Source organism: Capsicum annuum, chromosome 2 (assembly GCF_002878395.1).
Source record: "Capsicum annuum cultivar UCD-10X-F1 chromosome 2, UCD10Xv1.1, whole genome shotgun sequence".
Lineage (NCBI taxonomy): Eukaryota > Viridiplantae > Streptophyta > Magnoliopsida > Solanales > Solanaceae > Capsicum > Capsicum annuum.
The window spans coordinates 85,337,022-85,361,588 of NC_061112.1; the positions used below are offsets into that span (position 1 = coordinate 85,337,022).

At 39.0% G+C, this 24,567-nt stretch overlaps 1 protein-coding gene across 6 annotated transcripts in view; it reads right to left on the reverse strand.

Annotated features, from left to right (window-relative positions):
* The window catches only part of LOC107858661 (exocyst complex component SEC10b), a 58,213-nt gene that overhangs the window by 12,277 nt on the left and 21,369 nt on the right, over nt 1–24,567 (reverse strand). For 5 of the 6 annotated variants that reach the window (XR_007052020.1, XR_007052019.1, XM_047406391.1 and 2 more), the window contains exons 16-24: nt 23,849–23,902; nt 23,408–23,533; nt 23,201–23,293; nt 22,946–23,092; nt 22,661–22,758; nt 22,078–22,162; nt 21,151–21,209; nt 17,402–17,500; nt 17,237–17,320 (exon numbers count right to left, since the gene is read on the reverse strand). Coding sequence is in view for 3 of the 6 variants with exons in the window: in XM_047406391.1 (XP_047262347.1) it covers nt 17,237–17,320; nt 17,402–17,500; nt 21,151–21,209; nt 22,078–22,162; nt 22,661–22,758; nt 22,946–23,092; nt 23,201–23,293; nt 23,408–23,533; nt 23,849–23,902 (845 nt within the window). In the remaining 3 variants the exon portion in view is untranslated. Of the gene's footprint in view, nt 1–17,236; nt 17,321–17,401; nt 17,501–21,150; nt 21,210–22,077; nt 22,163–22,660; nt 22,759–22,945; nt 23,093–23,200; nt 23,294–23,407; nt 23,534–23,848; nt 23,903–24,567 lie in introns of those variants that run through there. The other variant, XR_007052021.1, reaches the window with a different exon arrangement.

Genomic DNA, 24,567 nt, shown 5'->3' on the forward strand with positions numbered 1-24,567 from the left:
CCTCTGGCAACCCCATGATATGTGCTACCTCTGTCTCTACGGGGAATCCACCAGGGTTTCAATCTCCAGCTGGCTATTAGCTATCAGTATGGTGCTCAAAATTCCTAACAATTCCAAACTCCAGCAGGTGAACACTACCGGCAACAAGGTTACAGCAGAGGTCAACCATTTTTCACTATCACAGGCCAAATACCTTCCACAGGTCAAGGAGGAGGAGGATTTCATCATGCCACAAATATACCTTCATCTAGCCACCATAACGGATCCATGACTCGTCTAACTAAGGTAGAGTTCCCTCACTTTGATGGTACTAACCTTCGAACCTAGATGTTTAAGGCCGACCAGTTCTTTGCATATGATGACACCCCTATAGTGCAGAAGGTTCGAGTAGTTGCTCTGCATTTTGATGACATAGCCATAGAATGGCACCTGTCTTATCTTAAGAGTAGGCTACACCTTCCATTTCCAACCTGGGAGGAGTATATATATGCGTTAATGGACAGATTTAGGGGTGAATACGAGGATCCCATGGCAGAGTTTAAGTTGGTAAAGTAACATGGTACTGTGAAGGAATATATGAAAGAATTCAATAGGATTATGGCTAGATTAACTATTTTACCTGAACATGCCATCAGTGCGTTCATCACTGGTTTGAAACCAGAGATTGGGTTTGCTTTGCTGTGAAGTCATAGGCCATTCACACTACCTCAGGCATATCAATTGGCTAGAAACATTGAATCCCAGTTGCAAGCTCAAAAAAGAGTATCAAGGAATCACATGACTAGCGGTGGGGGTTCATTTCAAAAAGGGGGTTATAGTGTTGCTCCTGCCAGAATTATGGGGTCAAAGAAGGAACCAACTGTCAGTTTCAATAGAGAGAGAAGTAGGAGGTTGACTCAGCCTGAAATAAGTGAGAAGAGGCAGAAGGGCTTATGCTTTTTCTGTGATGAAAAGTTAAGTTCTTACCTGGTCACAATTGTGTGGCATCCAACAGGCTCCATCTATTGGAGGTTGATGAAGCTTATGAGGTAGTGGTGGTAGATGATTGCAAGGACCCAGAACCTGAACCAGGGGAGGAATTAGAAGCAGAAAAGGAGGTTTGTGAAATATCATTGCAAGCTCTCCAAGGAGTAACTGGTTACCAAACCATGAGGGTGACAAGCTATTGTGATCATGGTCCACTCAACATCCTCATTGATCCAGGTAGCACACACACAAAATTTCATGGAAGAAGAGTTAGTCAAGAAATGGGGCATTGTAAGTTAGACTGTTAGGCCACAGCTGATCAATGTGGCTGATGGAGGGATTAGGCAAACAGTGGAGGCATGTAAGAGGTTCAACTGGCTGATGGGGGTACCTCTTTTGAGAACAACTTCCTTCTCATTCCCTTAGGTTCATGTGACATCATTTTGGGGGTGCAATGGCTCAAACCCCTAGGTGACTTATTCATGAACTTTCAGACTCTTACTATGAAGTTCCAATATCAAGGCAGGGAATGCACTTTGACAGGTATCAGGGAAAAGACCAAGACAGTTGAGTCCAAGAAATTAGATAAATTTGTTGATAATGGAGCTCAGTTATTCATGATAAAGGTCTCACCCAAGATAGAGGAAGTGGTTAATAGGACTCTTGAGACTTACCTGAGGTGAGGTGTTTTTGTGCTGATATATGTACTTACCTCTGGTAGAATGGTGGTACAATACCCACCTTCCATTCAGCTATCCAGACTAGTCCATATGAGGCTCTATATGGACAACAACCCCCTCTACACTTACCTTATATGCCCGGTGAAGCTGTAGATGAAGAAGTGGATAGGAGGTTGATCACTAGGGAGTTCAAAATCCAGCTGCTGAGGTTTCATCTTGCTAGAGCACAATAGAGAATGACTGATATAGCCAACAAGCACAAGAGTGACAGGCAGTTTCAAGAAGGTGATTGGGTGTATCTAAAAATTCAACCTTATAGACAGGTTTCCTTGTCTAACCAGGCTTTCAACAAACTCTCGACAAAGTATTATGGGCCATATCAGGTGCTACAGCAGGTGGGAAAAGTTGCTTACAAATTGTCACTGCCTGAACAGATGGCAATACATTCTACATTCCATGTTTCCCAGCTTAAACCTTGTTATGTGATCCCTGACTCTATCAACCACCCTCCTATAGTGGATATTGCTAGCCCTTACTGTAGTGAGCCTGCTAAGATACTGGAAAGGAGGATGATAAAGAGAGGCAACAAGGCAGTATCTCAACTCCTCTCCTGATTCGATGGAAGGATATGCTACCAGAACAAGCAACCTGGGAAGATTTTGCCAGAATGAAAACAAGGTTTCCAATATTTTTTCCTTGAGGACAAGGAAAATTTTATGGAGGAAGAAATGTTGCAATTCTCAACGGCTGAAGAAGTTAGTTAGAAGTAGAAAGGGAGTTTACAGTTTAGTCCTCTTGGTTTGTTATGTATTTCTTTTTAATCCCTAAGTGGCTCAGTTGTAATTAGTACTATGTGTCAGAGATGGTGCTTGGCCAAGGCCTATTAATAGTACTAAATGTTTCAGGAAAGGACATGAATGAAAAATTCCTTTAGCTTAATTTAACTTCTCTTTTTCTTAGCCTACAAGCATTTTTCTTTTAGTTTTTCCTTTAGTCTTCACTGTTCCATAGCATTTTCACCTGTTGCAAATTCATTTTGCAACACACATGGTATCAAAGCCTGGGGTTCCAGAGCCTGGGATTCTAGCCCCCTCTGAATGTTCAGTTTTCAGCAACAGAAACTGAAAACAAGAAAAAAAGAAGGGATTGATCAGCTGGTTGCTAAATCAACCATATTAGAACACTGTTGAGTCTCACCTCTCTCTTTCTCCAGGTTATTTATTTTCTGTATAAATTCCGTTTCTGTCTCTTTCTCTGGATCTTTGTACGTCTTTCTTATTCGTCCAAAAGAAATAAAAAAATGGGTGAAAAACCAAACTGAAAATCAGATTGTTAAGTCAAACGTTTCCTCTACAACAACACTTGCAATAACCACAGTAAAGTTAGATGGTAGTGGTAATTACACCTCTTGGGCAGCCTCTGTAGAATTGTGGTTTACAGGTCACGAGTTTGAAGATCCCTTGCTCAAAAACAGTAGTAGTATTGGGCAAGCTAATAGACCTGCTTGGATTAAAATAGATGCTCAATTGTGTAGTCTTCTGTGAAATTCACTTGATCCGAAGTTGTTAAATTTGTTTCAGTCTTGTAAGACTTGTTGCAAAGTGTGGAACAAAGCCAAAACTTTGTATACAAATGAAATACAACTCATCTACAAAGTTGTGTCAGTTATTGTTCATCTACAACAGGATATGGCGAGTTACTTGGGTCAGGTAGAATCCTTAAAAGGATAAATTTGATTCTCTTGTGCCTTATACTGACAAATTGGATGATCAGGAGACACAAAAGACACAGATTCTTTATGGTCTTGGCTTTGGTTGGATTGCAAGCAGACCTAACCTCAGTTCGTGAACAAATTCTTTCTAGCCCATTTGTTCCTACCTTGGAAGAAGTATTTGCAAGATTACTACGCATTACATCTGCACCTCCCAAGGTAAATTCCTATGATGCATCTATCATGGCTGTCCAAACTAATAATTTTCAAAGTGGATACAGAAAAGGAAAATGGAGGAACAATATGCAGTGCACTCATTGTTATAAGGAAGGACATGTAAGAGAGGAATGTCGGCTTCTTCTATAATGAGCGTCCTCGACACACAGCAAATGTGGCTCATAACGGAGATGGTATTCTGCCTACACCTGATGTCAGGGATGGATTATTTCAATCTATCACTTTAACGGGAGCAGACTACAATGACTACCTTCAGTACCAAGCATCAAGGCAACAATCATCAACTTCATCAATTGCTTGCACAGTACAACATGATAACTCCTTTGCTAATGTCGCAGAGTCTTCATCTCAGGAACAACGGATTCTTGATTTCAGTGCTTTTGACCATATTTCTGGTAACAAAAATACTTTTTCTACTCTTACTACTCCTTCCCCCTCTACCGTTACTTTGGCTAATGGATCAAAGACTATTGTAAAGGAGATTGGTACAGCTCACCCTCTGCTTTCCATACCTTTACAATTAGTCCTTTTTGCAACAAAAAATACTTTTTCTACTCTTACTACTCCTTTTCCCCCCTCTACTGTTACTTTGGCTAATGAATCAAAGACTTTTGTAAAGGAGATAGGTACAGCTCACCCTCTGCCTTCCATACCTTTAAAATCAGTCCTTTTTGCACCTGAATGTCCATATAATCTTATTTCCATTAGCAAATTAACCAAAAACCAAAAATGTGTTGTAACCTTTATTGATGATTCTGTTCGTCTGCTACGGGACAGGTGATTGGAAAAGGATATGAGTCCCAAGGATTATACCTGCTATCCAGCCCAAGACATGTTTCTTTCACTTTCGTTGTTTTCTCTGAGTTGCTCCATAGTCAATTGAGTCATTCGAGTCTCTTGAAACTACAGAAAATGGTTCCTAGTTTGTCCAGTTTATCTTTGTTAGAATGTGAGTCGTGTCAACTTGGGAAGCATACTCGTGCCTCTTTACCAAAGCATGTCAATAACAGGGCCACCTCTATGTTTGAAATTATTCATTCAGATACATGGATTCCAAGTCATATCAGTTCTTCCTTAGGCTTTCATTATTTTGTGACTTTTATTGATGACTATTCTCTGTGCACATGGTTATTTTTAATGAAAAATAAATTTGAGTTATTCTCTATCTTTCAGAAATTTTGTGCTGAAATTCGCAATCAATTTGGTATTTCTATTAAGAAGTTAATCAATGATTATGCCCGAGAATATTTCTCTACTTATCTCTCTTCTTTTATGTCATCCCAAGGCATATTGCACTTGCCTTCTTGGGCACATACTCCTCAATAAAATGGAGTTTCTAAGCGAAAGAACAGACATCTAATAGAAACAACTCGGACACTGCTCATTCATAATAACATCTCTTTACATTTTTGGGGTAATGATGTTATTACTGCTTGTTATCTAATTAATCGTATGTCTTCATCTGTTTTGCAGTACAAGAGTCCACATTCGGTATTCGGTCCTCTATCTGGACCAAACTTTGTTTCCCCTTCCTCCACGAGTGTTTGGTAGCACCTTTTTTGTTCATAACCTTACCCCCGAAAAAGATAAAACTTCAGCACAAGGCTTTCAAATGTATCCTCGGGCATTCTCGAATATAAAAAAGTTACAAATGCTTTGATCCCTTTACCAATAAATACTTTATCTCAGCAGATGTTACCTTTTTCAAGACTTCACCGTATTTTTCTCCTAATACAGCAAAATAGAAGGCAATATCAGTCCTTCCAATACCAACTATTCTAGCCCCAACTCCACCTCCACCTCCATCTCTTAAGGTCTATTCCCGACGACCTCAACCTCCTTCTGAGCTTGCTAATCCAATTAGTATTTCTAACATTGATACAGGTACACAAAGCACTCCTAGAGGTTCATTACCTGCTTCAACGATGTCTCCTGCTTCGGTCGAGCACTTATAAGGTGATCGCCCCATTGCTCTTCACAAAGGTACTAGAACTACTACCAATAAAACTCCCATTTATGCTTATTTAAGTCATCATCATCTATCACCTTCTTATTATGCCTTCATTACTAGCTTATCAACAGTCAGAGTTCCCAAAACTGTCGCAAAAACACTAGTTCATCCAGGTTGGTGTCAGGCTATGATTGAGGAGATGACTGCTTTGCATGATAATGATACTTAGGGAGCTTGTTCCTTTACCTAAAGGAAAAACCACAGTTAGTTGTCGTTGGGAATTCACAGTTAAGGTAGGTTCTGGTGGAGTTGTTGATCGTCTCAAAACGAGATTGGTTGCCAAGGGATACACTCAGATTTATGGCATCAATTATGGAGATATGTTCTCACCAGTTGCTAAGATGGTTTTTGCTCGTCTTCTCATCTCTGTGGCAGCAATGAATCACTAGCCCCTTTTTCAGTTGAACATCAAAAATGCTTTCCTTCATGGGGACCTTGCTGCCCTTTTTCAATTGGACATCAAAAATGCTTTCCTTAACGGGGACCTTGCTGAAAAGGTATTTATGGAGCAACCACCAGGGTTTTTTCTTGCTAAGGGGGAGTCTGGACTAGTTTGTAGACTTCATAGATCCCTTTATGGTCTCAAACAGACTCCCAGAGCACGGTTTGGTCGTTTTCGAGCTGTTGTCTAACAATATGGAATGATCCGAACAGAAGCTGATCACTCCGTATTCTATAGGCATTCCTCTCATGGCAAACGTATCTTTTTAATTGTTTATGTTGATGATATTGTTATCATGGGAGATGATCATGAAGATACTGCTCAACTCAAACAACACCTCTCAAGTCACTTTCAGACTAAGGATTTGGGCAAGCTGAAATACTCTCTAGGCATTGAAGTGGCACAATCTAGCGATGGTATTGCTATTATGTGAGAAATAATGGAGAAAAATATTATTGAATTGTTGTCTCTAAATTATTACATTGAGACTATATTTATAGACACTACATTCCAATCCTATTCCTAATAGGACACTACATTACAATCCCTTTCCAAATAGAATTCAATATGTTATTCCTATTCTTATTCTAACACTCTCCCTTAAGCTGGTGCATACAAGTCATATGTACCAAACTTGTCACAAATGTAATTAATACGAGGACTGGTGAGGGACTTGGTGAAGATGTCAGCAAGTTGATCACTTGACTTCATAAATTTTGTAAAAATATCTCCCGAGAGTATCTTTTCTCTGACAAAGTGGCAATCAATCTCTATGTGCTTGGTCCTCTCATGGAACACTGGATTAGATGCAATATAAAGGGCTATCTGATTATCATACACAAGTTCCATCTTATCAATTTCTCCAAATTTTAATTCTCTCAGCCAGAGCTTGATCCAAACCAGCTCGCAAGTTGCTACAACCATTGCTCGATACTCTGCTTCGGCACTAGATCGAACAACCACACTCTATTTCTTACTCTTCCAGGATACCAAATTACCTCCTATTAAAACACAATATCCAGATATAGAACGTCTATCAGAGGGTGATCCTGCCCAATCAGCATCTGTATATCCAATGATATGCTCATGGTCTCAATCCTCGAAGAGTAGTCCTTTACCTGGAGATGACTTTATATATCGCAAAATCCAAACAACTGCATCCCAATGACTATCAGGGGAAGTCATAAACTGACTTACAACACTCACAGGAAAAGAAATGTCAGGTCTAATCACTGTGAGATAATTCAACTTTCCAACCAACCGCCTATACCTTCTAGGATCACTGAGTGGCTCCCCTGTCCTGGCAGAAGTTTAGCATTTGGATCCATAGGAGTGTCAATAGGTCGACATCCCATCATTCCTATTTCCTCAATAATGTCTAAAGCATACTTGCGTTGAGAAATAACAATACATGAGCTGGACTAAGCAACCTCAATCCCTAGAAAGTATTTCAATCAGCCAAGGTTTTTAGTCTGAAAATGCTGAAAGAGATGTTGCTTGAAGTTAGTGATACCATCTTGATCATTGCCGGTAATAACAATATCGTCAACATAAACCACCAAATAAATACACAGATTTGGTTAAGAATGGCGATAAAACACTGAATGATCAGCTACACTACGAATCATGCCAAACTCCTGAATAATTGTGCTAAACTTTCCGAACCAGGCTCGAGGGGATTGTTTCAAACCATAGAGTGACTTGAGCAATCGACATACAAGGCTACTAGACTCCCCCTGAGCAACAAAACTAGGTGATTGCTCCATATAAACTTCTCCTCAAGATCACCATGCAGAAAAGCATTCTTAATGTCCAACTAATAAAGAGGCCAATGACGAACGGCAGCCATAGAGCGAAAAAAACGGATTGATGCTATTTTAGCCACGGAAGAGAAAGTGTCACTATAATCAAACCCAAATATCAGTGTATATCCTTTGGCAACAAGGCGAGCCTTCAGCCGATTAACCTAACCATCTGGACCAACTTTGACTGTATAAACCCAACGACAACCAACAGTAGAGTTACCTACAAGAAGGGAAACAAGCTCCCAAGTACCACTCGTATGTAAAGCAGACATCTCATCAATCATAGCTTGTTTCCATCCTGAATGGGAAAGGGCTTCAACTATAGTCTTAGGAATGGAAATAGAGGACAAAAATGATACAAAAGCATAATGGGGTGATGACAAACGATGATAACTCAAGAAAGTATAATGTGGGTTAGCATTACGAGAGGATCTTATACCTTTTTGAAGTGCAATCGATTGACTAGGAAAAGGCAGGTTCGCAGTAGGAAAAGCGTTAGGCGCAAGACATGAATCATCTGGAACTGATACTGGACGTGGGCGCCGGTGATAAGTCAAAAGTGGTGGCACTGTAGCTAGAGATGGAGAAGTAACCATAGATTTCTCAAAGATTGGTGTGGGTAAGACTGGAGGTATGAGTAAAACCTCAGAGATATTAAGATGATCAAAAGATGTAGATTGAGATTCAAAGAAGGCGACATCAGCGAACATAAGGTAGCGACCCTGATCAAGTGAATAGCATCGATACCCTTTTTGAACTCGAGAGTAACCAAGGAAGATACTAATTTATCTTTTCCTGGGGCTAAGTTATGAACAAAACATGTGCTCTCAAAAACACGAGGGGGGATATAGTAAAGATGTGACTGAGGAAATAGTATGGAATGGGGAACCTTATTCTGGATTGAAGATGATGGCATTCTGTTAATACGATAGCAAGATGTGAGGACCGCATCGCATTGAAGATGATGGCATTCTGTTAATACGATAGCAAGATGTGAGGACCGCATCGCCCCAAAACGTAGTGGAACATGAGAGTGCGAGCAGTGTTAATGAGATGCCTATTTTTTCTTTCTGCTATACCGTTCTGCTGAAGGGTGTATAGACATAATGTTTGGTGAATGATTCCTTGATGAGTCATAAACTCCTGAAACTAGGAGGATAAGTATTTTAAGGCATTATCCCCACGAAAAACACGAATAGAAACACCAAATTGATTTTGCATTTCAGCACAAAAACTTTTGAATATAGAGAATAACTCGGAATGATCTTTCATTAAGTAAACCCAAGTACATCTTGAAAAATCACCGATGAAAGTAACGAAGTAACGAAATCCTAACAGTGAACTGACTCTACTAGGACCCCAAATATCGGAATGAACTAATGAGAAAATAGATTCTAAGCGACTCTCAATACTACGTGAAAATGTAGCACGGGTGTGTTTCCCAAGTTGACACGACTCACAATCTAATGTGGATAGACTAGACAAACTAGGCACCATCTTTTGTGGCTTGGATAAACTAAGATGTGTGAATAAGGTTGGGAGGATCTGTAGCGAAGCATGCTGTGAAGGAATTTGACGCGGTAAGATGGTAAAGGCCTTGTGATTCATGTCCTATGCCAATTGTCTGTCCCGTTTTGTGGTCCTACATTAGAAAAGAATCATCAAAAAAAGTTATACTACAATCAAAGGCACGTGTCAACCGACTAACAGATGCAAGATTAAAAGGACAACCAGGGACGTAAAGAACAGAGTCTAGAGTGAGAAGATAGGGGTTTAGCTTGTCCAACTCCTTTTGGCTCTGTTCGAATTCCATTAGCTAAAGTAATAGCTAGAAGACATTGTGAATAAACAATATCAGATTTGTTACCAGAAATATGATCAGAAGCACCTGAGTCCACAACCCATGATCCAAAGGTAGAGATTGTGCAGTTGAGGCTATCGGTAGAAATATATGCTTACTTGCTTGATACTGAAGATACTCATTATGTTTCTTGTCAAATAAATACACCCGTTGATCACCTGTGGTATTAGACTGAGCAATATGAGCATTTTTAGTTGGTCGACCAGGCAAAGAATAGCATATTCCACGAGTATGTCCAAGCCTATTACAATAACTACACTTAAGTCTAGAATAACATACGCCACGAGTATGTCCAAGCCTTTTACAATAACTACACCTAGGACAAGATCTTCCAAATCGACCTTCCTCTCGTCGATTCTTCATGGACTGTGACGTTTGATTTTCTAATCTTCTCATTAAGGGCTCAGATTTAATCATAGGACTTGAACTTCCAATTTCAATATTTTTTTAGCCAAAAAACATCATGCCCACAAGATATCTTGGGAATTTGACTTGAAAATCCCAAGAACCAGATCTGAATTTATGGAAAAAAAATCCCCGAAAAAAAACGATGTCGCCGGAATTAGGGTTCCGGCGGTCGGAATTTCAAAATAATTGTCGGAATCTGAAAAGGAGCAAGTGGACGGAGTCAGATTAGACCGGCGACCCCAACAGAAAAAGAAACAACTCAAAAATTGACCGAAGTTGGGGTCACGCGTCGGCGCGTGACACAAATCTCACCAGAATTTCTACATTTCGACTGGCGCGTGGCGGCGCGTTGAGGGTAATTTTCCGGCAGTTTTCGTTGGGTTTTTGTCGCCTGATCTTTTCGATCCTTTTAGTGGTGGTGTATTTTCCACACAACCCACAAAATAAAAATTGACCCAAATCAGTCATCGGAATTGACGCACGGTGACTGAGTTATCTTGTCTGATATTTCTAACCTGTTTTGATACCATGTAAGAAATAATGGAGAAAAATATTATTGAATTGTTGTCTCTAAATTACTACATTGAGACCCTATTTACAGACACTACATTCCAATCCTATTCCTAATAGGACACTATATTACAATCCCTTTCCAAGTAGAATTCAATATGTTATTCCTATTCTTATTCTAACATATTACACAAAGGAAATATGCCTTAGACATTTTGGAAGATGCCGGTATATTGAATTGCAAACATGTGTACTCTCTTATGGATCCAAATACTAAGCTTATTCCAGGAAAGGGAAAGTCTGTAAAAGATCCTGACAAATATCAGAGACATGTTGGCAAACTCAATTACCTTATGCTCACACGACCAGACATTTGTTGTAAGTGTAGTTCGCCAATTTTTGCAATCACCTTATGATAGCCACGGGAATGTAGTGATTCACATCTTGCGATATATCAAAAGCTCTCCAGGGCAAGGTTTATTGTATGAAGACAAGGGACACGCCCATAATGTTGGGTATTTTGACGTAGATTGGGCAGGATAGGGAAAGTCTGTAAAAGATCCTAGCCAATTTTTGCAATCACCTTATGATAGCCACGGGAATGTAGTGATTCACATCTTGCGATATATCAAAAGCTCTCCAGGGCAAGGTTTATTGTATGAAGACAAGGGACACGCCCATAATGTTGGGTATTTTGACGTAGATTGGGCAGGATCTCCTTCTGACAGGCGGTTCACGTCTGGTTATTGTGTCCTAGCAAACTAATATCTTGGAAAAGTAAAAAGCAAGTTGTCATAGCTACATCAAGCACAGAGGCAGAGTATCGAGCTATGGCACTTGCTACGTGTGAGCTTATATGGTTTGAGACAACTTCTCCAAGAATTGAAAATGGGAGTTGAACCAATGAAATTGATTTGTGATAACCAAGTTGCACTGCACATCGCTTCTAATGTCGTGTTTCATGAAAGAGCAAAGCACATTGAGATAGATTGTCACTTCATTCGAGAGAATATTGAATCTGGATACATTGCCACAAGTTTCTCTAACTCAAAAGATCAATTAGCAGATATTTTCACAAAATCACTCCGAGGATCTAGAACCGACTATCTTTGTGGCAAACTGGGAGCATATGACTTGTATGGTCCAGCTTCAGGGGGAGTGTTAGATATGGTATAATTAGTGTAGATATAAGAATATTCTGTATAATCAGTATGATATGAGAATATTGTATAATCCCTAGAATCAGACAATTAAGAGATTTTGTAATATTTTCTTATCTTCTTTCCATATTCACATCATTTGTAACAGTTATTTAATCCATGAACTTGAGGGAATAATCAATCAATACAATTCCCAATATCTCTTCTTTTTCAATTTCACATAGCCTTTACCTGTCCTATCCTGACATATATAAATTTCACTGAGGGTCTCCCTGAAGCAGGTGGTAAACAAGTTGTCTTTGTTGTTGCTGACAGGTTGAGCAAGGCTGCTCATTTCTTGGCACTCAAACACCCATACACTGCTTTCAATATAGCAAGTGTTCATGAAATGTACGGACTCCATGGTATGCGTAAAACCATAGTGTCTGATACAGATGCGTGTTTACTAACAAGTTTTAGAAAGAGATGTTTAAGTTGTAGAAGATGTCTTTGCTTGCCTCCACTTCTTAGCACCCTCAAACTGATGGGCAAAGTGAGGTTGTTAACTTGTGCTTGGGGTGCTACTTGAGATATATGACCCATGAATAGCCTAAGGAATGGCCTCAGTGGGACCCACCTCTTGCTGAAAGGTGGTACAAGACCACTACTCATTCCTCTATCAACATGTCCTCTTATGAGGTTGTTTATGGCTAGAAACATCCCCCACTGCTACCCTATATGCCTTTTGATTCACAGTTTGACTTGGTGGATAGAAGTCTCCAAGCCAAGAAGTTCCATTTATTTAGAGCTCAAAACATGATGAAGCCTTATGCTAATAAGAATATGATTGACAGGTCTTATGGTGTTGGGGATTGGGTATATGTTAAATTACAGCGCTATACACAAATGTCACTAACGCCTCATCTTGCCAAAAGTCTCTTCTATGTTTTTTAAACCTTTCCAAATCATTGCTAAGGTAGGAGTTGGTGCCTACACCCTACTTTCCATATTTCACAACTCAAGAGGAAGATTGGTAGATTTGTCAAAGTTCATTAAAGATTCAAAATTGGTGGATCCTCCCCTAAATGGTGGAACCTTCACATAGGCTAGAGATGGCACTTAAGATTCTTTTTCAAGAATAGATAGATTCCTTTTCACCCATCAATGGGATGAGGAATTTACAAACATAAATCAATCGATTCTTCCTAAGGTTGTCTCTGATCACTGGCCTTTATCTTTGAAATGTGAGAATTGGAACAGCTCAAAATCCTACTTCAAGTTTGAAAGTTGTGGTTGAGAGTAGGATGGCTTCAAAGATCAGGTGAAGATATGGTGGGACTCTTTCACAGTGGCAGGCAAACCTGACTTTATACTAGCAATCTAAGTTGTTCAAACTTAGGTGCAGGTGTCCGATACGGGTACAAATCTAGGTCGGATCCTTCATGATCTCAATTTAAAGATTTGGGGATATGGATCTAGAGATGGATACGGGTGCGGGATTCAGTGAAAAATAATTTAAATATCTAAAAATAGAGTTATAAAGCATAAATATGAGATATTTTGTGGAAAACTTGAGGAGAAAATATTGTACAAGAAGAAAATACTGAAAAGAGATGAAAAGAAAAGCAATAAATAGAAATTTTTATATACAAGGTATTCTATTTTCTTCAATTTCACCTTAACTTTTGTTTTGATTACAAATTGCTTAAATTCGTCCGGACTGTCCAGTCAATTTTGGTCAAAGTACCCAAAATCGATTGACCAGATCGGGTACAAAACCCACACCCACACCCACACCCATGTCGTGTCGACACGGTTGCGGCACCAGAAGTGAAGAGTCTGAGTAACTTAGCTAGCAATGAAACTGAAGGCATTGAAGTCTACACTCGGGAAATGGAATCTAGTTACTAATGGTAATCTAAGGATGGAAAAACTTAACATTCTTAACCAAATTTTAGACCTAGACAAGATACAGCAAATGAGGAGTTTAAGGAGTTTAGATAGTGGTGAAACTACATTAAAATCCACCTTGAACACTAAGTTTGAAAAACTGTCCATAAGGGAGGAAATACATTAAAGACGAAGATGATCAAGAGTACAATGGTTGAAACAAGGGGACAAAAACACAGTTTTTCCACAGATCACCAAATGCCTACAAAAGGTACAACAATGCTGATCATATAGTAGTGGTAGGAGTTGAAACAAAAGAGCCAAGGGTACAACAATGCTGATCATATAGTAGTGATAGGAGTTGAAACAAAAGAGCCAAGGGTTATCAAAGCAGAAATAATTAAGTTTTATGAGCAGCTTTACTCAGAATCAGAAAACTGGAGAGCAAAATTCAACCAGATTGCAGGCCCTATGATATCTGATCAAAAAAAGGATTGGATACGGAGACCCTCGGAAGAAAGCTTTGTACTGTGGACAAAGTTCAAGAGATAGTTTTAATATGGGTTTCTACATTCACTGCTGGGACATAATCAAAGGAGATATCATGTTGGCAATACACAATTTCCACAATTAGGAGTTCTTCGAAAAAAGTTTTAATGCCACAAACATAGCATTGATTCCCAAAAGAAGTGATGCAAGGGAGTTGAGTGATTACTGACCTATCAGCCTGATAAGTAGCGTATATAAAATCACATCCAAGCTACTCACAAAAAAGTTGAAGACAGTAATGCACAAATTAGTGAACTCACATCAGATGGCTTTCATCAAGGGTAGGCAAACAATAGATGCTGCCCTGATTGCTCATAAGCGTCTGGACTCAAGAATAAAACATGGTAAAGTTGGTATTCTATGTAAGTTAGACAAAAAAAAAACTTTTGATCAGTTGAACGGCTTTCCGCTTAACATGATAAAGAGGATGGGTGAAATAGATTTGATTTTATATTAGCACCATTAAATTTTCAGTTCTTTAGTTCTGATAAATGGTGCACCGGAAGGCTTTTCCACTTCAAGTAGGGGATTACAGCAAGGTTATCCCCTGTCACCTTTCATTTTCCTGATTGTCATGGAGGGTCTAAACAACATGTTGCTCACGACTCACAGGAACAATTGTGGCTCAGAGGTTTTAAAGTCAGTAACAAACAAGGGAACATTCAGGAAATCACCCATTTGTTATACGTAGATGATGCAATCATCCTTTGTGATGCTGAGACTGAGCAAATGAAAGATTTTGAGAGTTCTTTCGACTATCTTTGAAGGGGTCTCTGGTTTACATGTAAATTGGAGGAAGAGCCTCATGTTTCCAGTTAATGAACCTCAAAACTTTCAGCTTTGTGTGGATATCCTAGGAGGAGAACTAGGCACACTGCCCACAACATATCTTGGTATGACCTTGGGGGCAGATTGTAGATCCATTGACATCTAGAATGGAGTGCTTGAAAAATGTGAGAAAAAACTCACTAGACGAAAGAGTTAGTACTTTATGAGGTGGCGGACTTATTAACAATGTTCTAAATGCACTCCCCACCTGCATGATGTCACTCTTTCCAATACCGCCACAGGTTGAAAAAAGGTTGGACACACTGAGAAGCAACTTCTCATGGCAAGGCAACAAAGAGAAGAAGGGTATAAATCTTGTCAAATGGAATATATTAACACTCAACAAGAAACAAGGAGGGATGGGCATAAGGAACTAAAGAAAGCAAAACCAAAGCCTCCTTATGAAATGGCTCTAGAGATACACAAATGAAGATCAAGCAATATGGAAGAATGTGATTAAAGAAAAATATGGAGAAGAGGATGCCTGGAAAACCAAAGTTGTAGGCATTGTGTATGGGGTTAGTGTTTGGAAGGCCATCAGAAACTTGTGGAAAATTTTCAGCATCAACATCAACTATAAGATAGAGAATGAGCAAAGAATCTCTTTTTGGGAAGATAACTGGTTAGGCAATGGCCCTTTAAGGCAGTTGTATCGTGAAGTTTAAACACTGAACCAACAACAAAGAGCAAAAGTTAGTGAGGTATGGAATAATCAAGGATGGAACCTCACTTTGAGAAAACATTTGAATGATTGTGAGCTGGACAGATTCATTGCTTTTTTAAATAGTCTCAACCAATTCAATGGAGAGTGACTGGATCACGATAGATTATGTTGGTTGGGAGACATAACAAGAGTTTATTAGTAAGGTCAGCATATCATTGGAGAAATTACAGCATAACCCTGGAGACAACTATGGAAGGCAAACATACCATACAAAGTAGCGCAGTGGTAAAGAGAGCTTGTTTGACACAAGACATACTGCAAAGAAGGGGAACACAGCTATGCTCTATTTGCCTTTCATGTGGAGATTATGCAGAAACAAATAGCCAACTTTTTTCTGCAGAGCGACCTCTCAGTTGTGGGACATCTTTCTAGCTAAGATTGGATTGAGTTGGGCAATGCCCACCAATACACTGGATGTGCTAACTAGCTGGATGTGCTAACTAGCTGGAGTAGGAGAGGAGGATCTAACGCCCCAAAAAAAATCGGGAAAATGATTCCAGGATGCATTTGGTGCATTTGGTGGACTATCTGGAAAGAGAGGAACTCAAGAGGGTTTTGAAAACAAAAAAAACTCCATCCAAACGATAAAGCATAATTGTAGTCAACTTTTGCATCTTTGGTGTTTCGGAGTGTTCGTTGCAAATACAGGGACACTGGCGCAGTTTTTAGAGTCCCTATAGAATTTCTTTGTTTTGCGAACCAAGCCTAGATATAGTTTGTAACTATAACCTAAATAGTTTGTTGGAATCAATACAAATGTTACTTTATCAAAAAAAAAAAAAAAAAGAGGAAGATTGGTCCTAGCCTGCTTCTGTTCTTTTGCCAGTGGTGCAGAATAGTTCTGGTCCAGTTCTACTCTATCCTGAGGAGATCCTCGACAGGAGGATGATCCAGTAGAATGGAAGCTTTTGATCCAATGGCTTGACACAACCTGAGGACAGCACTAGGCAGAATTACAGTTCTTACACTCAGCAATTCCAACAATTTGATCCTCGAGGACAAGGAACATCTCAAGGAGGGAGTATTGATATGATCCTGGTCAACTGTTGCATGAGTTAAATCAATTTGTTAATTCAATTGTGTAGTTAATTCCTTATAATTTCATAACTGAAGGTTGGTTGGTTAGTCAGTTAGTTAGAAGCCACGTGCTGCTCACATGAGAGCCAGCTGTCTGAAAGTGAGTTGTAACTAACTTTCCCACCCCTAGCTAGAATTCTTATAAGCATGATCATTAGCAATTGTCATTCTCAGTTGATGATTCTAAAGTCAAATACTATCTTCTCTTGTTCTTACTAACTGAGCTCTTGATTAGAGTTCTAGGGTGTGGCTGTTCAGTTCAGGGATAATTCTTTCAATTTGTCCTTTAGGCTCTCTCTGTGACTTTTGATTCCACTAGAGTCCTGAGTTGCATCAAATCTGCAGGAAAGCAGTCTGTTTATTCACAGTACACAAAGTTACTTCAACATGATAATTACCTTTGTGCATCTTTCCTAATGCTCGGGGTTCCCTCAAAGAGTGTGGAAAGACTTTCAGGAGCAACAATAAATACATTTGCCATGCTGGAAAAAGATGAAAAACAAGGAAATTAGGATTATATCATATTTTGTGAAAGTATGCAATTTTTCAAAAAACTAACTTACATGCCCAGCTGTTCAAATTTCTCATCAACAGAAGGAGCATTGAAGCTACGAACAAACTCCCCATACTCTGTAATATCACGCTTCAAACGCAATCCTCCACTACAAATAGACAAGAGGGAAATTATACAACATATAAGAAACAAAAAAGCATAAAATCATTTTACTTTCCATCACCTGTGTCTACTTTGCCATGATTTTTATTTCAGAAAGAGACAGGCAAACAGATAAGAAACATCAGGAGCGACTGACCAAGTCATAAAGCAGTAGAGCAAATTGAGTTTATGTAGAATTGTGCAATTAAATGCATGTACAGATACACAATGGCTTTAAATGTGAGGAAACGATAAAGCATAAAGAGCGTGTGATGGTCATTTTAGATTTCGGAGTGTACAGGGGATTTACTTAGCATTGCAAAAAGAAAGGATTAATCAGAGTAAATGATCCGCTTGGATTAGGGCCTAGCTTACCACTTGAGAAATAAGAGAATACGCCACAGACAATTTACTAGTTAGAACTGATTACAAAAATAATTCACTAGTTAGACCAAGAAATCTGCTATTTTCATCTTCAAACTCGGTAGCTATATGATTCTACCCTCTACCCTTCTCCACTTGAGCACCAGACTTCATGATATGAACTCGTGATGTACGCCTACAATATATCCGCGCTCTAGTCTGTACTATCTTCGTCACTGAACGCCCTGGAGCTAGTACTTGTTTCTTGGTAATCTTGATATACAGTCTCAGGAGTACCAAAAAAGGATATAAAACTCACGTTTAATCAAACCCTATGCGTGCAAGTCCTCCCTTTTTTTAATTCCTTGGCGATGAAACTGCACAAGCTTTGACTAACAGATTTTTTGATAAGTGCGCTTGACAAACATATTTACTTCCAACTTCCCAATTTCTCCAGTCAGACTTAAGGATTTGGTCATATATCCAGAATTTCAAACACTTAACACCATTCAGATTGTAGAAGCTTTTGTTGGAAACTGTTTTACTTGAATATGTAACTGAAACAGTTGACCATTTTCTGCATAGGAGATCCACAGATTTTAGAAGATAGTCATGTACCAAAGAAGAGACCACATATACGCATCTACTCTGGAATATAAGAAAACTGACTTGCAATCTACGGGTCTTTTATCAATCCAAGTCATGTGCATGGCATGCATGGCATGAACTGTAGATAGTTTCGTACTTTGATTTTAGGCATATACATAAACGTGCCCTTTAACTTGGCCTCAGTTGGCATCTATGCCCCATCAACTTTGGGTATGCACAAGTAGGCCCTTAAACTTGTATAAAGTTGAACAAGTAAACACACGTCCTAACCCATAAGATTCTGGGAGGGCCAATAGTATTTGGGCTACATTTGACACCCCAAAATATGAGCTTAATTAGAACAACATGATCACTAAGGCTTTATCTAATAGACTCCAAATTTCTTGGAATTTCAGACATAGAGTAGTTTGTTTTTTTGTCTTTGTTGAGTAATGACGGTGCTTTTCAAAACGTTTTGCTTTCTCAACCCAAGAATGATCCTTGAAGCATAAGTACATAAGTTGATGAGTCACTAAAAACAGAAGGAGATAAAGGTAATCTTGTGTCTGGCTGTTTATCTTTATTTTTATCAGGAAAATTACTTTCATTCATAAACATGGTCACACAGTTGGCTGTATACAAGGGGTATACAAAAAAGTAAACAATCTACAATAATAAATGATTCTCTACGAACTCACCCAATCTCCTATACAAATTGGAATTCTATGGGTGAACTATAAGAAAATAAGGGACCGGAGGCTACTCCTCAAATGGGATAAGCTCGATTCTACCCCGTCAAAAGCTCTCCTATTTCTTTCTCTCGACACCACCCACATTAACGTGAGTGGAAGTGTGGAACCACATTCCAAGCCTTGCGTCTTCTCCTCCTTCTCTCGCTCTTCGAACTAATCATCAATTCTTTCACGGTTCTTGGCATTGCCCATGAAGTATCAAACCACCTAAACATATCCCACCATAAGCTCGTGGTAAAATCACAATGAGGAAGATGATCCACGTCCTCACCCGTTTTCTTGCACATATAACACCAACTAATGCAACCCACCTTTCGCTTTCTAAGATTTTCCGTCATCTTAATCACCCCATGAGTGGCTAGCCAATTGAAAAACCACACCTTCCTTGGTGCCTTAGGAATCCAAATAGTGTTACAACAAAAAACATCCACCTCTCTAACCAAAAGTTACCCATAATAAGACTTGACTTGACTGAGAACATACTATTATTCCCAACCTCCCACCACAAAGCATCAGAATTATCTATTGTCATGACTTGTTTATGGAGCAAACCCAACAATATATGGAACTCGTTCACCTCCCAGTCATGGAAGTCCCTCCTAAATCTCATGTCCCAAAAGGCCTCTCCACCTTGTGCCCCCTAATTTGTTGTATTGTCAAGTCTCTTTGGATTGAAATCCTGTAAAGGCTCGAAAAGTCATTTTTCAATAAATTGTCCTCACACAACCTCTGTCCCCAAAATTTTACTCTCTTCCCATCGCCTACCTTGAATGAGATCTTTACTTTGAAATCATCCCATCCCTTCAAGATATCCCTTCACAAACCACACCCAAAAGGCATAGTCACGTCTCTAGTTCTCCATTCCCCTTCCATAGCCCTACATTTATCAACTACCAGAAAGCATTCACCTCCATCCCCAAACCTCCAAAGCCACTTACCCAACAAAGCTTTGTTAAACACCTTTAAATCTTTAATGCACAGCCCTCCCCATATTTTGGGAGAAGTGACAGTCTCCCATTTCACCAAATAAACTTCTTTATCCCATCCGCCATGTCCCAACGAAAATCTCTCAGGATCTTTTCCAACTTTCCTAAGATCGAAGCTGGAGCATGAAACAAAGATATGTAATAAGTAGGAATTTTCGAGAGAGTACTCTTAATGAGTACCTCTTTTCCACCTTTTGACAAATATCTCTTCTGCCACGCTGCTAATCTTTTCTCAACCCTTTCGATAACTGGATTCCACATTGTAGTAACATTCTTGTTTGAAGCACCTAACAGTAACCCGAGATATGTAGTAGGAAGGGCCCCAACCCAGCAATTAAAAACTTGAGTAGGAGAGTCAATGTCGCCCACCTCTTCTACTGGAATGATCTTGCACTTCCTCAAGTTAATTTTTAGGCCAGACACAACCTCGTGAGGACTTGGCCTAAATAATCTAGTCAATAACTATCTGCATCACAAGAAACCAAAGAATTATCTGCAAACAATAAATGAGAAACCGAAAGTGTTCCAGCACCCCCAACTGCAGCATCGAAACCCTTTATGAACCCTCTCATGACAGCTTTATCCATTTTTCCACAATCTCCCATTTGTAACATAATGGCATCTAGGAAACACCAATTCACATCAATAGCAAAATATCACAATTATTAAACTTCATGCAACTAGATACCCACCTGGTTTACAATCTACCAAACAGACTTTATGTTTCTCTATTTTCTATAATGATGAAATGACACAAACACCAGTAATTTCTCTTTTGGCTTTATGCAATAGAAATGTCAGCTTGAAGATAGCTTTCTATACTCACTGACACTAGGTATAGGCATTAGCTTACTATAGGCCGGGAACTATTCCTACTATGGATCCTATAAGTCACGATGCAACTTTTGAGACTCCAATTTCATACAACTTGAACAAGCAGCAATAACAGCATTACCGAAAGGAAGTACCTTGCATTGAAGGTGAACTTTTGCCAATGATTAAGCAAGCCTTTGTGTAAACGATTCCCCTATTAGAAGAAAAAAGTTACACCATATTGGTAAAAGAAATTTTGAACTTAGAGTAATAACTACAAACTGGAAAAAATTGCAGATAATGTAATCAGCTGAATTGACAAATGCAACACAACAAAGTGCACAGATGTAAAACAGTTGTAGACAGCCTAAATATTAACATGTTCCGAACAGTCAAAAAACAATAACATGGCGTCACAGAGTAACTCTCTCCTTCTGCTTTAAAATGCATGTTTAGTAGCTTAAGTCACTTGGAGCTTCCATTTTTTTAAGGAATTTTAAAATTACTGGTAATGGCATGTTTAAGGTCATCTCAATATGTTCATGTAATAAGACCAATAACAATAGCAACAACTATACCTCAGCCCCAAACAAGTTGGGCTCGTTTATATGAACCTTCACTAACTATGTTACTCCATTTGAACTCATCTCATGCCAATATTATGCAAATACAAATAAGAAGTAATAGAAGTTCTCTATATTTCCTTAAACGTATAAATATCGTAAAAGCTAAACCAATCCTGGAAAGCATAGGACGTACAGTAAAAGAAACATATCGTCAACCAATAGGTATCGCCTATATAGATCCTTCTCTTCCATTGCACCCATCTGTCACTAAATTTGCATCCACCTGATTTTAGGTATACCTGCCCTCTTTTAACACCTAAACTCACCGTGGTTCATGTAAATAAGACCAATAGAAGAAAAAATAAAGCATTACCCAATAGGGTCAAGGATCACCCAATGTAACTTGTGGAATAAGATGGAGCAATATCAAGAAAATAACTTAACACTCTGACATTGTCAACATTAAGGGGTCAGACTAGAATATAAGAGTAAGCAGAAACAAGAACAGGAATATACCAATTCAGTCAGAAAGGCTTGTTTGTTAAGCCCTTCCAGAGCTGTGAATGCAGATTCAAGAACCCTCGAAAGGTATGCGACAACTCTAATAAAGAAGAAAGCATAAGAATACAGGAAATATCCTTCAGACAAAAGAAAAACTTAAAAAGGTTTTAAGATGAATTACAAGGAAAAGAGACAAGGAAATATATCAAAGGCCAATACTAAGCATTGGAAATTTAGGACTCCAATGCATTTTTGCCGTATTGAGAATGTGTACTTCGATATTTTGAAAGCCGGTTAAAAAAAAAAAAAAAAAAAAAAGGGGCAGCCCGATGCACTAAAGCTACCGCTATGCGTGGTGTCCGGGGAAGGGCCCCACCACAAGGGTGTATTGTACGCAGCCTTACCTAGCATTTCTGCCAGAGGCTGTTTCCAAGGCTTGAACCCATGACCTCCTGGTCACATGGCAGCTTTAGCAGTTACTCCAAGGCTCCCCTTCAAAGCCGGCAAAATAATGGGCAGCTTAATATCCTTCCGGAGATTATCTTATTATAGCTTATCTATCCTACATGGAATGAGTAAAGCTTAAATTAGTTCAGACTTTGAACAAGCTTGCGTTGGCCGATGGTCAGGGACAATGCTGTCATCAGGTGATCGATAATCGGCGACTTTTTGTTCAGTTGACAGCACGCGTTCCACCTGAGAACAGTCAAAGAAAATGTAACCTAATATCAAACGTAAACTTTGATCTGAAAGGGAAGGGAATAGTATCTTAGAAATTCAAAAAGACTGATAAAAGGTGACCATTGTAATTGTACTAATGAGGCCAAGTCCCACATAAAGACTAGCACAACCGCAAAACAACATTGAATGTTACAAATCAGACCTCTGCCATAACAGTTTCAATGCACTGCTGAAGCCCCTTATAAGCAGCACCCTCTGCACTTGACATAGCTGTAGCCATTTCTTCACAAGAAGAAGCATGCGCACCATCCACAGGTAGTAAAAGCCGAGATATAGAATTTGCAAAGTACTGAAGAAAAGGAGTTCAATGTGAACCAAAAAAGAGACAACATCAGATTGTGTTATATCTCTAATCAAACAAAGATTTTCACTAGCCCACTAGCATAAACCAACATACTTGCTGCACAATAGCCACACTGCTCCCACAGCGCTGCACAGAAACCATGAAAGATCTGAAACTGCTTTCCCCAGCAGCTGCTGCTGCTTCTGCCTAAATACCACAAATAATACGCTTAAATCAGCTAATCTATGAATGCATAATCATCTACAATGGAAATCTACATAAACTTCAGACTGTCGTACACATGAATGCTAAAGTAATTACCGCGGAAGCAGCTGCAGCAGCAACCCTTCGACTTACACTAGGAAGTACAAATCTTTCCCTTAAAGCAGCAGCCTCAGTGAGACTGTCTCTGGCTCTTTCAAGACCTTCAGTAATGTATATACTCACCTGCAAAAGTTGGACTAAGGCAGCTAACAATGCGGCGTAAAAATGAAAGTTAAAATGTTAGAGAACAATGGTAAACCTATCCTCCCTCATTGAATATGCCACATTACCAATGAAAGGTAATTCGGTAGAAAATAATTCATACATAAATTCCAATCTCTGAAAAGTAGAAGAAACAAAAGAATATCTATGTACAATGAAATGACACCAAACCTCTCAAAAAGGTCATATTCAATTACATACTCTGCATGCCAAATGAAAATAATGTAAATACGTCCAGCAGAAACAAACTTTGAAATAGAAAGGTAATGAGCTTACTTGGTCTAGAAGGCATGTAAAAACGGCCCTTACGTTAGCAGCAATTGCAGCAGGCTGTACAAACAAATTAACAAGCAATTGGTACAATTCTGTAGGTCTGAAATGAACCAGCTTAGATCAACATCAAAGTCTGAGGACAAGGATCACGCCAGTCTACAGGATAAAGACAACATAACATCCAAGTATTTATTCCTCTAACATGACCGATAAACTTTTCAGAAAAAATGTTGTATTCACATGGCGTTTTGCAGATTGAGAGTATGACAGCTTCAAAAGGACATCAAGAATAGGCATCAACTTTCTAGTTTTTGCTATGAATAACTAGCATACAGATTTTCAGGAGAACTGCCTGAATAGGCTGCTGACAAAGGAGAAGCAATAAATATGAAATATGTGTTTCTTTTTGAGAAGATAACATTAGTATTGAAGAAAAACAGTACAGAAGTTGTGCTGTTGAACATGTACAGATAAAACATATTAGTCTTCTTTAGAACTGTAGTTAATTAATTGGCTTCATTCTAACAAAAAACAAAGAGCTATCAGCTCATAAAAATCAATCAAGTTCACAGTAATACAGATAAAGCTAGCATGTCAATATTTACAAATATAGAACTACAATTTCTAACCAAATATATGGATAAGTCAGACTGAAACCCAAAAAACAATAAAGCTTGAAACAAAGTATAAACAACTAATTCTGTCCTTGATTCAGCTTTTTA